This window comes from Nicrophorus vespilloides, unplaced genomic scaffold (assembly GCF_001412225.1).
Source record: "Nicrophorus vespilloides isolate i.1.1-1 unplaced genomic scaffold, Nicve_v1.0, whole genome shotgun sequence".
NCBI lineage: Eukaryota > Metazoa > Arthropoda > Insecta > Coleoptera > Silphidae > Nicrophorus > Nicrophorus vespilloides.
Genome location: NW_017096079.1, coordinates 36,666 through 52,900, shown reverse-complemented (window position 1 = coordinate 52,900; position 16,235 = coordinate 36,666). Strand labels below are relative to the sequence as shown.

Here is a 16,235-nt window from a genome sequence, read left to right as displayed (position 1 = left end):
CACATACACGCAAACAAGTCTTATTGTCAATTTAGGCACTAACACTAACTATAAAAGCAAATATTCTCAGAATTTCAGATACTCAAAATTGACGAATTTCTTTCTTGACAGTTAAAATTTTCTCTTGTATTAGTCAAAATATTAATCGTGTTGATTCATTAAAACGATTTTATTTTTTATTAGCAAATTTAAAAGTATATATCATATTGTTATACTGTGTTCTTAGATTTGGAACAGATTTTTATGTGAATATTTGAATTGATATCCATGATGAACTTCTTCAGAATTTACTAAAAGGATGCGAAATCCTGACCATAAAATGTATAATTCTAATAACGTAACATCAAATTATCAATTAAATACATTTGTATTTGTAGTAGTAGTATTGCGATATAGAAATGCAAAAGTGCATGATGATACATAGATTGAATTCTAATCGATGTTCTCACGTTTCATGCCTTCAATTATATAATTCAATAATCAAAAGTACTTCCTATGCGTTTCAATTGACTTTCTTTTTAGAAAAAGCCGTGCATTGTAAAAACTATTTTGCATTAAATCAGTATGCAATCCAAAAATAGACATGTGTGTGGTAACATGAAATTAACATTAATTTTTGCACGATGTCTGCAGTCAAATCATGCGCTCAATTCTATTTGTCGCGACTACTAATTTAAATTGAAATTCACTGTCTTTTTGAATCTATAGATTTGTTGATGATCTTAATAGATCATCATTAATATCATTTATATAATTAATCATTAAACAGAAAATAAAAAATGTTATCAACGCTTTTATTGTTCTTTTTTTACCAATAATACTTAAAATATCAACTATTGTTCATGCCTGAGTATCAATAAAAAAATATATATTTTTGTGTTTAGAACAATTGAGTTTTTATAACAGTAATGTGCGTTTGTTTCGCATTCATTAAATTTTTCCACGTTGTGAAAATTATAACTTTTATCAGTAAATTCTATTTTGATTGAATCGCATATAGAATTGTTTAAATCTATAAAATATTGAATTGCCCAGACAATTTTACATGCAGTTTACCTTGATGGAACGTGGCAGTTTTTGTAAAGTGCGTATGCAAATTTTCCGCAAAAACTGTTCTTCCGTAAAAGTTGATGGCGCGCGCATACTGAAATGTATAAATAATTAAATAAATTTATAAGCAAATCATGTATATTTTACGAAGTATTAATTTACGTCTTCCATTTCCTATACCACCACTAACATCATCTATTAAAGCAAATCGCCGCCGTTGTACATAATGTTGTTATGTAAATGCTTCTGGTTTTTATGAAGTGTGTTGCATAATTCAAGTGTTTTATATGAAACAAACATTCTGCTCTATTTGTTGTGATCCATCCATCCATCCACGTGGACAAGTTTCATTGCATTTTAATTGCATACTCTACATCCTTCACATTTACTTCCTACGTCAAAACTGCAACCTATGAGTACTTACAAGTTTAATTCATACGACGTAGATATGAAAATTGAATTTCCGCATTATATTTGATACGGAAAATGTATTTAATTTGCAATAAACATAATGCTGAAGGTTTCTGAATAATAATACCCGCATAATTGGTTACCTTATCATGAAATGTATTCAAACAGTATTTATTTTTCATAAATATAAATTAATTCAGTTTAAATTGGGGCTGAATGATTTATAGTTAAACGGCGATCATATTTCAAATTGGTAATTTTCTTCTACAACAATCTGTTTCCTATAATATAGCAATCATCGATCATTGAGCAGTAGATCGATCCGGCACGTAAAGGTTACATAAATATATCAATTGTCATCTAAGGCGGTCACCTTGAAATCTTTAAAGGACACTTTTTATAAACAACTCTGTAACCTCAACGCACATTCATTTCGTTCTTCGCATTTCCCTCGCTCATAAGATATAAAAATCTGTATGAGTATACAGCAATAATAAGTAATATGTGTCTTCATTTCAACACGAAGTAATCTCCAAACGATGATAACATTAGCAGTTATTGTTTCTCCAATATTAATCATAGAACAAACGGCCTCGATGTAACTTTCATTGCGCTAACATTGGCTTTTCTCTAAAGCGTTATAAACGCAATTAGGTAATGTCAATTAAAAATGAAACCAAATGCGATTAGTTCTGAAATCGCACAAAACAGAAAAACAAATAGAATTTTTTCGTTTCGCAAATAAAATCGTTGTGATAGGTCCAGAATGCGGGCGATTACGTAATCCGAGCGAATATGAAAATAACAAATTGCATCGTTTCGCTACCGATTTACGTTGCGATATATTTTTGCTAATAACACGATAAATACGTACATACAGACATACATATAACAATACTGCTTTATTGACGTTGGGTTTTACGTTTTACTATTCATTTCCAGCAAATATTTTATGAACATTTAATGCTACTTGAGGTTGTTACGATTGTACATAAAAAGAGGTTTACTGATGTATCGATATATTTATAGGAGCGAATCGAAACGGTGTATTTATTAAACGACAAAAAAAAAACTATTTTAATAATATAAGTAAAGAGACTTCTTGAAAACATTTACTTTTCGAATTTGCGCAATATATTTTTTATTTTAATTGCGATCTGTGTTCAAGGTTTGCTCAACATAAGTTATATTCATAAAATAAATAGATAACTGAAAATTGTTTATAATATGTATTATATTTAATTAACTTACTTATATTTTAAATTTAGTTTGAAATGATGTTTTTTTAACTGTTAGCATTAATTTTATTTACGTTTAAAAAAAAAATAATGAAAGCATTAAAAATTTGTAATGTTTTAATTACAACTTTTATTCAAGGTTTGCATACGTTAAATTATGAAATAAAAGTAGTCTATTTGAACCAGAATGTAATTAAATTATTTGTCTGTTATTGAATTAATTTAATTAAACTAAAGAAAATTTAACAAGTTTAAGATTGTGCAGGTGCCTCGGTTGGTGGTTGGGCTTCACTCTCTGCAGGCTGCTCAGGTAAAGGAGATGTAGCTTTATCCTCGCTTTCTTCTACACCAGGCAATTCACTGATGGGCGATTCCTCGGCGGGAATTTCATGTTCCCTTGGTGATTCGCCTTCAGCACCTTCCACTGCAGGTGGCACTTCACCTTCAGCTCCTTCCACTGTTGTTGGAACTTCACCTTCCGGCAATTCAGTGGTCTCTTGACCATGTGATTCTTCCACACCTACCATGATAGGTTGAGAAGATGATTCTTCGACTTCATGTCTATCGGAGGTCTCAGATGTCCTTGACTTCTTCTTTTTCTTCTTAGGTTCCGGCGGCAGTTCCTCCTCAACGACTTCATCGTCCTGTACGTAATCTTCGGGAAAGAAGACTGCACATTCACGTTCTCCCTCTTCAACATTAGGACTTAAGTACGTTGGTCCAAGTTGTGCAAAAGCTAACATAGTGTCGCTATGTTTTTTCGACACTTTCAGTATCAATTTCTCGCCACTAAAAATAAAATGTAATTCTATAAGTGATTTTATAAGAGCATTAAATATTATACTCACTAAGTGATTTTAGGTGCAACCTTCTCAAATCTAGATTTAGATTTAGCAATCAACTTGGCATCGTCGCAATTCTCATCTGTGAAAAATCCAAATGCCATCACGTCGATGGGATGTTCATTGGCTAAGCTTAGAACTTCTTCTTTTTTGCATGCATCGAAAGCTACGACGATGTGAGGAGGGATTGGTTCCGGTTCTGGTAATATTAATGGCGCGGTGATCAAGGGGAAGAAATATTTCATGGCTGTAGCTTTGACCAATTCGTTGCCTGGAGCCCAGCAACCCCAGATGTCCTCCTGTTGCTCTTCCTCCTCCTCCTCATCATCATCAGGTATCAATCCGAATTGATGCATGGATTGCTGAATGTTTTCTATACCCAACACAGATAAAACAGCGTACTGTGCCTTTTCTTCTTCCGTCATTTCCTTTTCCTCGCTATCGACTTCTTCCAAAGTTTCATCAGATTCTAAATTCTTGATTTCCGGCTTCTTTGTTAGAATTGAAGCTGGAGTTTCAACATCACCAGGTGGTGTTTTGGAATCTCCGTAGACAAATTGCAGGACAGCATCATCTACCGGACCAGAGGCTCCACCATCATTTTGGGTCATCATGAGTGTCAAACATTTATCAGTGAACAGCTGTTTCCGTGAATACTCTGGTATCTTATGTTTTGCAAAGAACTCGATGTCTTCCATAGCCTCTTCGGTTAATGTAGGTCGTTCCTTTTTGCTGATTGCAATGTTGCTCTCTTTTAAGTAAGGATCCAAGATTTCTAGAGCACTCCTCGTCGCATGCGGCCAAATTAAAATCAAACCGACGTGAGCCATGGTGTCCAAAATATTCTTGGATTGAGCCATTCTATGTTCTGTTAATGTTTTGAATGCTTTCTCCTTAATTTTTTCTTCGCGCTTCCGAATTTTTTCATCTCTATCGAAGTAACGCTCTCTTTCCTCATCCGAATACTCTTCTGGACTTCTCTCCACTCGTTCCCTTTCTCCACTCATACATTCCTTTTCTTTCTTCAGCTCAGTCAAAATTGTCTTTTGAATTAAAGGAGCGTTTGATCCAAAAACCAATTGAACCATTTGTCGTTTCTTAAAGAAAAAAGCCTGTTCATTGTATATTCTATTAATTACTATAAATACTTACTGCAATGAACATCCAAGTAGGTTCGCTTTTATCAACGAATCTTTTTAGAGCTGTTATACCATCCGATTTCGCCTAAAATCCAAATATTTAAAGCATTATAACGATAAGTTTAATTGACCAACAATTCCAATATGCATGAAATCTCCTCCAATTTCCATTTTGATTTTCTTCAAGTTCGCGTGCATCGCATTGCACGATCCGCACCATTCCGAAAATATGTCAATCACTGATCAATTGTTAATATAATTCTAAACACAAATCACAAAATATTTACCCAATAAGCCTTCTCTATCCAAAAACTTTTCCCATTCCTCGTCGTTATTCAATTCTGTTTGGATTTGAACGACCTGCCCTTTCTTTGCCATGTCTGCCAATTGATTGATTAAATAGTTGCCATGGTTGAATCGATCAAACGCACCCTTTTAAATAACAAGATTGTCGCTACGGTTCAAAATATCGAACCCCTTGCATTTATCCGACTCTCCCATCATCAGCAACAAAACCCCATCCAAATAATTGCACATCTCCAAATCCTCTCTAAATTCAACGCATTCACGAATCAACTTCATAACTTTGATTTCTTCAAACTGAGACACGAATCGATCATAAAATAAAAGTTGATAATTTATTTCATCCTTACCTTGAAGCTTTCTCTCAAATCATTTATGATTTTTTTCATGTTTACGAAGTATAAGTAATTAGCATCTCCATTCCTATACAAACTCCGAACACTATCTTCTATATCGCTCTGACATAAAACCATATCAGTTTTCGGCTGGAAATCGATAAATTCGTGTAAACACTCCGCTCCTATGATGGAACCAGCCTTCGGCTCGGAACAGTTTGTGAATATCACCATACATTTTACGCTAATCGCACTCTCAATTTTAATATTCAGCATATCAACAGTACCGAATGACCATCCAAAAATCGTTTCGTTTTGTTTTTTGCGAATAGTTCCATCCGCGTTGTAGAAAATCATCTAAAATACATGCACACAGCTTGCACAAACAAATAATTTGTTTTATATGTAATACTTACTGTGTTTATGAATGCTTTTAAGCGTATATTGAACCTATTAAAAAGATTTACCGAGTTTTTGTAGACTGTAACCATGTAGGACTTCCACTCACGTTTCATGAATATTTGAAGCACTATCGGATTACATTCCGGCGTCATTTTGTATGATAAACTTTATCATTTGTTTGCATTTTCTGTAAGCGCTTAATCAATTTGATCTTAATATTAGTATTAACAGAACCAAATTACATATAAAACAATATTGAATCGAATAATTTATAATAAAATATAAAAAAAATAGTGTGAAACATTTTGTTAAAATATTTATTGTATATAGAAAATTCCATCAATAAAAAAACTTTGTCAAGAGTTTTCTTCTATTTGTGAAATAAATGTTAATTATATTGAACATATTTTTTTAAATTTTGTTCATAAACTGTTTCTAAATAGTCAGTAAATGCATCTTTTAATATATTTAGAACATGGAAAGTTTTTACAAAAATTATTGAATTTTATTTTTAGAAATGTTAATGATTACATTAGGAAAAGTATTAATAATATATTGCCCTCTATATTCCAGTAAATTAAATAAAGATGATAATATCAATTACAAGGTAATCTTTATCTCTAAAATCGATAAAACAATTCCCTGTAAATTTAAAGGTGTATACTTTAATTACATTATACTTACCTGTTAAATTCCTAAGAGATATGAGAATGCTGAAGAAGCTTTTTGATGTATTCAGAATCTTTGATCTTTGAAAACGAATTTAGGTAAGAACAAAACATGTATTTCAGGTGCGGTTTTCGATACAGAAATCTACAATTAATCTGCCTTCTTTATCAGCGTCATAACTACACTTAAATAAAGTACACCTAATCAATAATCACCTGGTGGTGGTCTCGGTCTACCAATCGATAAGTTCTAATTAGAAATAAGGTATTCGAGACCCCATATAGGTGCGATGTTTTTTGGTCCTTATCAAAAAATCGCATTGCATTTTTTGCCTAATTTTTCATTATCAGTGCACAATGGCATTGATAAATGGATTTGTATGAATCAATTAATTGCCTAATACGAAATTATGAAAGCGTGCGTGCAACGAGGATGTACGCTAAATTAGCAACATATTTATTGATTGAATTATGGCAAAACAAATTAAATCAGTTTTTGCTTAGGTTTAGTGCGTTTCCAAAACCGAACGTACCGTAGCTACAACTCTGGATGAAGTAGAGATCTTCGATTGACGAATTGCAGAAGTTGTAGCTCTGACCATTCGGATACGTGACGTAACTGAATCCGCTTCTTGTATCGCTGTTCTCAAAGACGATGTCGAGCACGTCGCATTTCAGCGTGTCCACGTACTTTCTGATGTATTCTCTGTAATACGAAGTACCTTCATCTGCATTCGCAGTAGATTCTTTGGTAGATCCTGTTGACTCTGTTGCAGGCAAACTAATCTATAAACATTCATTGATTTTTGTTTTCTTTGACAAGGGGTACAAAATTAAAGCAGTTTTCATTTATTCTTGTTATCAGCTAAATAATATATGTATAGTATATATTCATATTAATTAAACGATATCACTTTGATATGGTTATAACACATCATAAAAGGAATGGAAAATACATACACTTCGACCATAAATATTGATCTCAAATGCACTGTTTATATATATATATACCGCTATTACTGTATGGTTCTCATCTAATATCTCAAATAATTCTAATACAACATACAATATATTTCATATATATATAATATATTTATAATATGGGATTCTTAACTTGAATATATTTGTACAATATAATCTGGTGTTGTTCTTTTTATAATTTAATTATAATTATTATTTCCTAATAAACTAATAACCACGATCACAATCAATATAATAAAGATATAAATTATGGACCACATTTAGCTATATATATATTTTTTTAAATACATACTTTTGTTGTATTTTCCCATTAATAATAATTCTATAATTCTTTGGTCTTATATATTCTTAATAAATATCTTTTGAAGATTCATCTCCCATTCGAAAAGTTAAAAACGACGTGCGATCGATAAAATTCATTTGATTTTACTCCTGTTTTTCTTGTTTGAAGACTAAAGGAAGATTTAGAATATACCGCTATTCTCAATTATTTGTTATTCATCTCTGGGAAGCATAATGTTCATTGATACAATTTAATATATATATATTTACAATTTTTTTTAAACTAATATTCGAACGAAACGATATATTGGGAAGCTCTATATCTTTAAAATGTACAACACACACAATCAATTCAACATCATTTAGTTGTTTCTTTCTTTCTTTTGGATAAATTTTGAGATCTACTAAGGCACAACCTTACACATTAATATTAAGATACATCCTGTATACAAATTACTATACAACAAATCATAAATTCCATAAATTAAACAGCGTTTCTAATCGAAAGTCAATGTCAAATAAACGCCGTTCAACGAACACAAGTATACAAATAAATATATATTCATATTTTTTTTTTTTAAAGATAATTTTTGGTCCCAAATAATATGCTCAGATTTGTAACTAATTAATCAACGTAATAACAACAATACAAATAAAACACACTTTTTTTTTAGTTCTCTTTCAAACAGTCCTTTTTTCGAAGGCACAATTTCAATTTTGTAAATTAATATAAACAAATAGACATGCGACTCTCAAATTTAACAATAAAATCAATACATTTTTTTTTGTGTGTTTTCGCTCCATTTGTATTGATGTATATAATATATGTATATATATATATCAATATCGCACTAAAAAAATTACATTTTGATTTCATTCTTTGGCATTATTTCATTTCCTTACTATTTAATTAAGATATTTCATAATATATAGTTATCTACATTTTTTCTTTAATTTAATTTGTTCATTTTCTCGTTTAAATTCAATTTTTCAAATCTTGGCCTACATTAATATATATTTTTTTTTTGTATAAATGTACATGTATACACATGTGTATATATAATCATTTGGGCTAACTAATTGACGGTATCGTCAAGAATTACCTAACTAACTAACTGCTTATATATGGTAATCATCGAATTTGAGATCATTGTTTGTTATAAAGAAGTCTAAATATCCTTGTTTGGGAGGAAGCCGTGGATCGGGAGGACTTTGGAAGCGCCCCCGTTCCGTCGAACCGAAAGCTTCGTTGAAATCTGGTAAAGACTTCTGGGGTTTCGCAATATTATTCGGTGAATGCTATGTTGAACGAAAATCAATAGTTTAATCCTCAGAAATGCGTCAGATGCGTTGGTTAATATGGTTATAGGAAATATCGCTACTTTGAATAATTACCTTTTTGACTTTCTCTTGGTTTTTGTCGAAATGGCTGTGAGCGGACACGTTATCCTGGTACAAGTTCATGAACGGTGCCTGCGAGACATTCGTGGACTCCATGAGAGGTTCTATTTTACCTTCAAAGTTATTGTGATTTGGCGGCACGTTTTCGTTTGTATGTGGAGATGTTGCTGTACTACTGAGCTCTGCAAAAGTTTCAGGTCCGATCTTGACTCTCTCTATTGAAGATGAAGCTTCGTTCGTCTGATGCATCTCTGTTGCCTGTTGATGATGGTAATTCGGCATCTGGGAATTTGGCATCACATATTCTGCAAATTGAAGAAGTGAGATTTTCAGTGAAAATACATTTTTGTTGTTGTTGTTATTATACCAGAAGGAGTTGGTCGCATGGTATTCGTACTGTGCTGATATTGGTTCCACATATCCGTCTGATGTTGCAGCTGAGCCATCGGGTTAGGCTGTGTACAAAACAAATGCAACAAATACGAATCAATCGTGAGGTCAAATTATGATTTGTCGTTCAATTACCTGCAAATAGCCGTTGTTATCATGTGAAATTAAATGCATGTGTTTGTTGTAGGAATGCATTGGTTGAATAAATTGTCCGTTTCCTACATTTCCGATGGGGAAGCCGGTTCCGCACATTGGTGATCCAACTACACCACGCATGCCATGGCTGGGCGTCTGCAAAATAAATTCACGTCAATAAATTGGCACCCCCCTCGTAGTCTGCCAGCAAAACATTGTGAACGAAAATAACGATCCGCTACCTAAATATCTCTTTCTGCCTTATCTTAACCAAATAGATTTCAATGGAATTGATGAACACGGTGAGGTGGAGGGGAGGAGAAGGAGGATGATGATGGGGGATAGACAGGAAAGGAGAAATAACAAAAATATTTAATTGATTAATACAATTGAAGTATCCCGATTCATCGGTTAAAGAGCGAGAGAAAGGGAGGGAAGGTCTGCGGCGAAATGAAGTTCTTCACGCTTGACATCTGATAGGAAATGATCAATCAATTTATGTCCCTCCGTTCTAAATATATATATATTTATACTTTCAGTTATGTCAACAAACAGGGAAAGGGATAGCAATCTCGAATTTCACATGTTATTTGCATTTCCTCCACCCAATAAAATGGTTCCAATTTGAATTTCCCAAATTAATAGTAAATAAAATATTTCAAACAAACAACATACATTTTGCTTTATAGAAAATCCAAATTTAATTTGAAATAGTATTGATTATAAAATATATATCCAATTCAATTACATTTATAATAAATCTACTTTTTAACTGAACATGGATTGTTCTATTTCATTTCAAATAATGTATTTTCAAATGAAATAGAACGAAGGTATCCTTAAAATAAATAACTCTTACAAATTTTAATTTCAATATTAAATATTTGATAAAAAATATTTTGGAAATCGTGGTGAAAATTAATGAGTCAATAAAAACTTGAGTCTGCGGTTATATTAGAAGTGTTAAATACTATACAAATAAGTTTTTGTATGCTAATTGATAACATGGATCAATTGTAGTGGAACTAATCTGAACCATAGTTGTTAGAAGAAATACAGGTATTAGTATAATATAACTGCAGTATAAGACTTTAAACCCACAACACTATTGCGCTTAAATAACATACGGAAATTGGGAATTACATTTACAATTTTCTCAATAGTAAAATATTAAAGAAATCTATAGTATTAACGTATTATTTTTTAAATGCAGGTTCTGTGAATGTGAAAAGCGCAAACTTTAAGATTGAAGTTCAATCTAAAAAATATTCGTTAGTGTAAAATATTACTTATTTCTATATGATTTTGTCATGGATCATGTCCTGCTTTTTTTATTAGTTTCATAATGTAAAATGATACTTATTAATGTATATAAATTCGCAACTAAAAGTCCCAAATTGAAAATGTTTTCATAAATAAGCCTGCAGGATAATAAATAGTATGCATAACGGGCGCTAGGAATGAATGGCAACAATTTCCATTCAGTCCAATTGCGAATTGTATTAGATACAATATGCAGTTAATGAATTTTATTTGCAAAGACATTTGAGCTTTTTGTCGGTGTACGTTTTGAATGCGTATAGAAAGCCTCCGCGCAACGTACTGACCTATCTTAATTTTATGGATCGCAAACTTGAGGAGGGTGCAGACTACAATCCGATGACTGCCGCACGCCGCCCTCTCTACATGCCATCGCTTCTTACTTAATACACTCCTAAAATTCCATCCATGATTAATGGATTTCTGAACAAGTTCGCAAACGAACATCTTCATTAATTGCATACGTTAAATATAGATATTTCAGTTAAGCTGAATTATTTAAACAAACACAAGAAATTATCTATTTTTCAGATTATTAAGTTAGAATTATATTAATCATTCAATTTATAATCATGTAACAATATTGAAGAACATATGAAATATGAAACATTCGTATAAACTAACTACATATTTATATACTACTTCAGTATATAAGCTTAAGATATTAAAAAGTAGCGTGGTAAAAATTGTTTGTATAATACTTTTGTATTACCTTGAATTGCTAGATTTAGTTATTTGTTAATATTATATAGTAAATTATGATGACAATTTTCAACAATTTTTTTTTCATAAATGAAGTCATGTTTGAAATTCCACATTCAACACATAGTAGCCTTGAACAGTTAATTTAGTAATTAATTAATAATTAAAATTAATATATTATTTGTATTTATGTTTATAATATACAAGAGTTTTATAATAATAATCAGACAAAATTCCAACATTTTTTAAACTAATTAAGAAATAAAATATCTTAGTAATGTATAAAAAATATATTGATTCGTATTTTTAAGAGCAAAACTTTGGTATATTGTTAGAGAATATTTGAGCAAGTGTAAAGAGGAAAGTTTTTGCTAATGATGGGGGGTAGTAAGTCGAAAGAGCGGCGAAAATAACCTATTGATCAGTAGGTGCAAATAGCGGCACCCACGGAGTTGCATTTCGAGGCGTCGGGATTCGGCGTTGGCATCGGCGTCGACGACGTCGTAGTCGTCTATCGCAACATCGCGCACACAGCATAATGCAAATGCGGATGGCAAAGGGCGGGAGGGCGTCTGTCCTTAGTGGGTCGTATCGATGGTAGTATCGGCTCCGGCGCGAAGGCGAGCACACCGAAAAGCGCGCCGAGCCGCATATCGACGGCAGGACCACGGGCGCCGCGACGCCGTCGCCTTGGCAACCGGCGTCGACCATCTCAGTTACTAGGCGACGCATCATCGGATATCGATGCCCAGCGCGCGCGATTTTGCGAGGGAATTTCACGTTCTAGACATATACAGGAGGCGGCAACGACGTCGGTGGCGGTGGGGACGACTACGAATTTGCTTGTGGCGGCAACCAGTCGACGTCTAGATAAGGAAGCCCCACCGCACCGCAGCTGCTGCTGGCCAATATATTGATTGCAACCCTACAATACGCTTACTGTCATGCACATATAGCTACGGTTTCAAAAAAAAAATACATATATACATGTAGCAAGGAGAAAATCCATCACGCGTGCACCCAGCAAAACGGCTTAGCTTTATCCGATTAACACCGCCCCCTTTCTTCCAAATATCTAATATACAAACTCCACCGATATACAAGAAGCTCGTCAATACGTCAATACTTGAAGCATAACAGCATTATTTTTAAGACTTAATTCAATAAAAAATCCAAAGATATTTAACAAATTATCACCATAACAATACAACTCAATTCAAAATTACATTTATTGTATATTGGAAAATACGAATTGTTGTTTCTATATATTCAATGATTGTTATAACAACATGTATTGATTTTTTTTTAGTTTTGTATGATTAGTAACATTACATTATTATTAAGAATAATAAAAATAATTCGAAATTTTGTTATTAGTAATATAATGTTTTATATATGTTTAAATAAAGTTAGTAGAATTAGTTGTTATATGTTACAATTTCTTGCATGAAAATATTTGTTCAAGAATTTTTAATTTTTAAAAAAATTAAAAAGTTATTTTTTGTACAAAAATTCATACAGTAAAATGAAATTCATACTTGTAAAGGTTCATAATAAAACAGTCAGCATATTTGAAAAAGTTACTTCAGAGTGTTTTACATGGCTGAAAGTTTTTTCGTTGCTTCCTCTTTGAATGAAAATATATATTCAAGACGTCTGGGTATAAACTTTCTTTTACTGTTGCGGGATTAACTCGGAGCCTTCCAATTGAACAGGAAAGCAGTTCCCGTTATTCCTTTAGTGCACTTCCAGCACTCTTCCTTGGAAGAGATTCAGTATTGGGTATACAATAAAAACTTATATAGTTTTCGAATACAAGAAAATTTGCAATATATAATTAGAAACAATTGTAATAAAATGTTTAGGCAAAAACTTTCCAAATATACATAGGGGCTAAATTGAAAACGCAATTTGCAATTCATAATTTCTAACAATTACGAAATAAGTTTCTTTTCGGGCATCTGCAACTAAATCTTTTGAGGCGTGACAATCCACTGACAAATTGAAAGTTTATTTAATTTGCTCCTCGTAATCAAAATTTAGTGGTTCTAAATTTGCGAAATGCACGTTGCAGTTAATCATTGTCACCTTCGGCACACTTTCTAAATAGAACACGAAAATGTGTAAACGCAGCAGTCCAATTACCAGCGTTTTCGCTGCGAGGTATTCCTACCTCAAAGCTTTAAGCAGTCACCTACTTTTGTTTAGTCAAAAGTCAGTGCGAAAATCACGCGTAATAATAACATTTTACGTATTTTGACGAACAGCAGTATTTTGCAAATTACTTTTCATTTATTAAACCAACAAATAATATGATTTGTATATTTAAAATCTTTTTTTTTAATAATGGGCGGAAAGACATACGGTTTCAATGATTCATGTGTTTTTTCAAATGTTATTGGATTGTCATTGTTTATGCAATTTTGTCATTGTTGTATTTTTTTTTAAATAATATTTTTTAATACTTCTTTGAAATTTGTTAATTTGATTGATTAAATCAAGTAATTTTCAAAAAAATGGCAAATTTTGTTAAGTTCATTGAAGTTTTGGAAATGTATATACTGCGAAAGAAAGTATCGACTTTCATTTCAATTCAAACAAACAACATGTGGGCTTTGGTATATAGAACATATAAATTAGAAGAATATGAAAAACTTTCATTATATGTTTTTATCAAAGTTATCAACTGAAAATTTGTGAAGGCAAGTATTTTAGATTTAACACTCTGACGGTGCGCTTACCATCATGAAATGATCATCAGTTTCAGGATGCACCCAGGGCTGCGAGCGACGCCCACCTCTGGTAGCGGGTGCGACACCCATGGCCCTTTCCCTATTGGCGTCGCGCATGGCCTTGCGGATCCTCGCCTCCTTCGGGTTGTATGTGTAGTCTGGAAAGAGGAAACTTGGTTACACCCACCTAATATTTACATTCAAAAAGCTTGGATTGTACGCTATGTTATTTTTCAAAAAATGAAAACTATTAGTCTAGTTAGTATACGAATTACTCTCCAAAACAACTGCAGGGTCATGGTATTAACTGAGAAAAAGATACATGCAAAAATAAATTGAGAAAAACGAGAAGCTCATTAAGATAATTAATTGGTTTCGGGATCGATTGTTTAGCAAGGTCGGAAAACGGTGCCGGTTATCACCCGAATCAATTACATCAATACCAATCCACACGCAATCCTTACAGGAATCCATATGACTATTGCTTATGTAATTTAATTTAGTTAATCACAACGAGGAAGTATGTTCGATTAATGCAATTACAGTTCAAAATGCACGCCTCGTGTCAAGATGAGAAAAATATAAGTATGAAAAGTTTGTTCGAAGTTTTGCAGTAAGTTTTAAATGTATTTTTTTAACTACAACAAAATAAAACTTTGATCGGTGCTCTCGTACCTGGAAATGAAGCGGTATTGCAATGCTGCCAAGGATATGACGAATAGTAGGGGGTGTTGTTCCCGTAGTACTCAGAGTAAGTTGGGTTGTTGTAGTATTCGCCATGGTACTGCGGCATTTGTTCGAAATATTGCTGAGTACCATAGTAGTGGTTCTTGTACGACATGTAGTTGCAGCAATCCATCGCGGAGCACTGGGATCTCTTCGGTCCAGCTTTTATAATTAGTCGAAGGAGAGTTGATGATTTTCGTGGCGAAAAGCACGTGAATCAACGAAAGTTCCCAGGGCCCCGTTCGTATGGAAGTTGCAAGTTGTTAGTTAAACGGCGACAGTAAAGTTACTAGTGTCGCGCGTGTTGGCACACCACCAGCACAGGAAACGGAATTGGCACTGATTGTATGTAAAGAGTGTTATCGTTATCTTAGAAATTTTAGTTAACGCGAGTGTGGATGCATTATGCCGACTACTCTTAGGCAGGCAGCGCGCGGAACTCGAGTGGCGACTGGGAAATTTTCGCGCCAAACGTTGGAGGCGGTTTGTAAGAGAGTGTGTTAAAGTGTGTGCCAGTGTTTGGGGGCTGTATAAGTGTGAGTGTGTGCGAGTGTGTGTGTTGGATGCGAGAGCGCAGCGCGACGCCGATAGCCGCCGCCACCGCCGTCGACTGAACGCGGCCTCCCGTGATCAATACGTGGGGGCCTCACCTACCGGCGGCGGAGCGCGTTTGAGTCTGCAATGCCCGGACAAGTGGGTCAGAGTCCGCCACACGACCCACGCAAATGTCAGCTGTTTTTGCCATCTCTGTCCGCCACCACAATACATTGATATGATACGCATATACAGAATTCATATCTTCTAAACCTCCCAATTATACCAGAAATCCGAACCATCAAAGATACTCTACAGTAGAAAACATCACCAAAACTATACCCAACAGTCCGACCCATCAATATTGCTTCAAGTAGACATTGACCACTAAAATTCACACCACAAAAACTATACTAAATACTAACTATATATTTCTGTCTTTAATATAAAATATTAAAAGTAATTTTGTATAGGTTTTACGTATGAAAATAAATTATAATAATCTAAAGGTATTGATGATCCAGATCATACATACAAAGTTATAGTGACTAAATAAGTATAGCAAATAAAATATTCGTACGCACGTATATGTTATATAACGATTTTTGATATTGATACTGAATGCACAACACTCGAGAGTCACT

At 33.3% G+C, this 16,235-nt stretch overlaps 2 protein-coding genes across 4 annotated transcripts; both read right to left on the bottom strand.

Annotated features, from left to right (window-relative positions):
* Positions 1-2,910: 2,910 nt before the first annotated feature.
* LOC108569429 lies at positions 2,911-5,648 on the bottom strand. Of its 2 annotated transcripts, XM_017930977.1 has the most exons (7): positions 5,334-5,648; positions 5,112-5,280; positions 4,968-5,060; positions 4,816-4,919; positions 4,694-4,765; positions 3,548-4,638; positions 2,911-3,488 (listed from the first exon to the last, which is right to left on the bottom strand). In XM_017930977.1, exons 3-7 carry the CDS (start codon positions 5,056-5,058, stop codon positions 2,951-2,953), a joined length of 1,896 nt encoding a protein of 631 aa, XP_017786466.1. In that variant the 5' UTR covers positions 5,059-5,060; positions 5,112-5,280; positions 5,334-5,648; the 3' UTR covers positions 2,911-2,950. The 2 variants fall into 2 exon arrangements, with proteins under 2 accessions (XP_017786466.1, XP_017786465.1); XM_017930976.1 differs by having other exon boundaries at positions 4,968-5,280.
* Positions 5,649-6,495: 847 nt separating this feature from the next.
* On the bottom strand, positions 6,496-15,966 carry LOC108569439. Of its 2 annotated transcripts, none has more exons than XM_017930995.1 (6): positions 15,007-15,966; positions 14,341-14,489; positions 9,578-9,733; positions 9,420-9,507; positions 9,047-9,357; positions 6,496-7,174 (listed from the first exon to the last, which is right to left on the bottom strand). In XM_017930995.1, the coding sequence occupies exons 1-6, from the start codon at positions 15,188-15,190 to the stop codon at positions 6,878-6,880; spliced, it is 1,185 nt and encodes a 394-aa protein (XP_017786484.1). In that variant the 5' UTR covers positions 15,191-15,966; the 3' UTR covers positions 6,496-6,877. The 2 variants fall into 2 exon arrangements, with proteins under 2 accessions (XP_017786484.1, XP_017786485.1); XM_017930996.1 differs by lacking the exon at positions 6,496-7,174 and adding an exon at positions 8,654-8,950 and having other exon boundaries at positions 15,007-15,963.
* Between the last annotated feature and the right edge of the window lie 269 nt (positions 15,967-16,235).

Bases quoted from the DNA above. Each gene is read 5' to 3' on its own strand.
- LOC108569429 (XM_017930976.1), bottom strand. From the start codon at position 5,058: ATGGCAAAGAAAGGGCAGGTCGTTCAAATCCAAACAGAATTGAATAAC. The intron at 4,920-4,967 runs GTAAATATTTTG...ACAATTGATCAG, and splicing joins GGATAGAGAAGGCTTATTGG to TGATTGACATATTTTCGGAA. The intron at 4,639-4,693 runs GTAAGTATTTAT...TTTTTCTTTAAG, and splicing joins CTACTTGGATGTTCATTGCA to AAACGACAAATGGTTCAATT.
- LOC108569439 (XM_017930995.1), bottom strand. From the start codon at position 15,190: ATGGATTGCTGCAACTACATGTCGTACAAGAACCACTACTATGGTACT. The intron at 9,358-9,419 runs GTATAATAACAA...TTCAATTTGCAG, and splicing joins CATGCGACCAACTCCTTCTG to AATATGTGATGCCAAATTCC. The intron at 7,175-9,046 runs GTAATTATTCAA...GAATGTTTATAG, and splicing joins ACCAAGAGAAAGTCAAAAAG to ATTAGTTTGCCTGCAACAGA.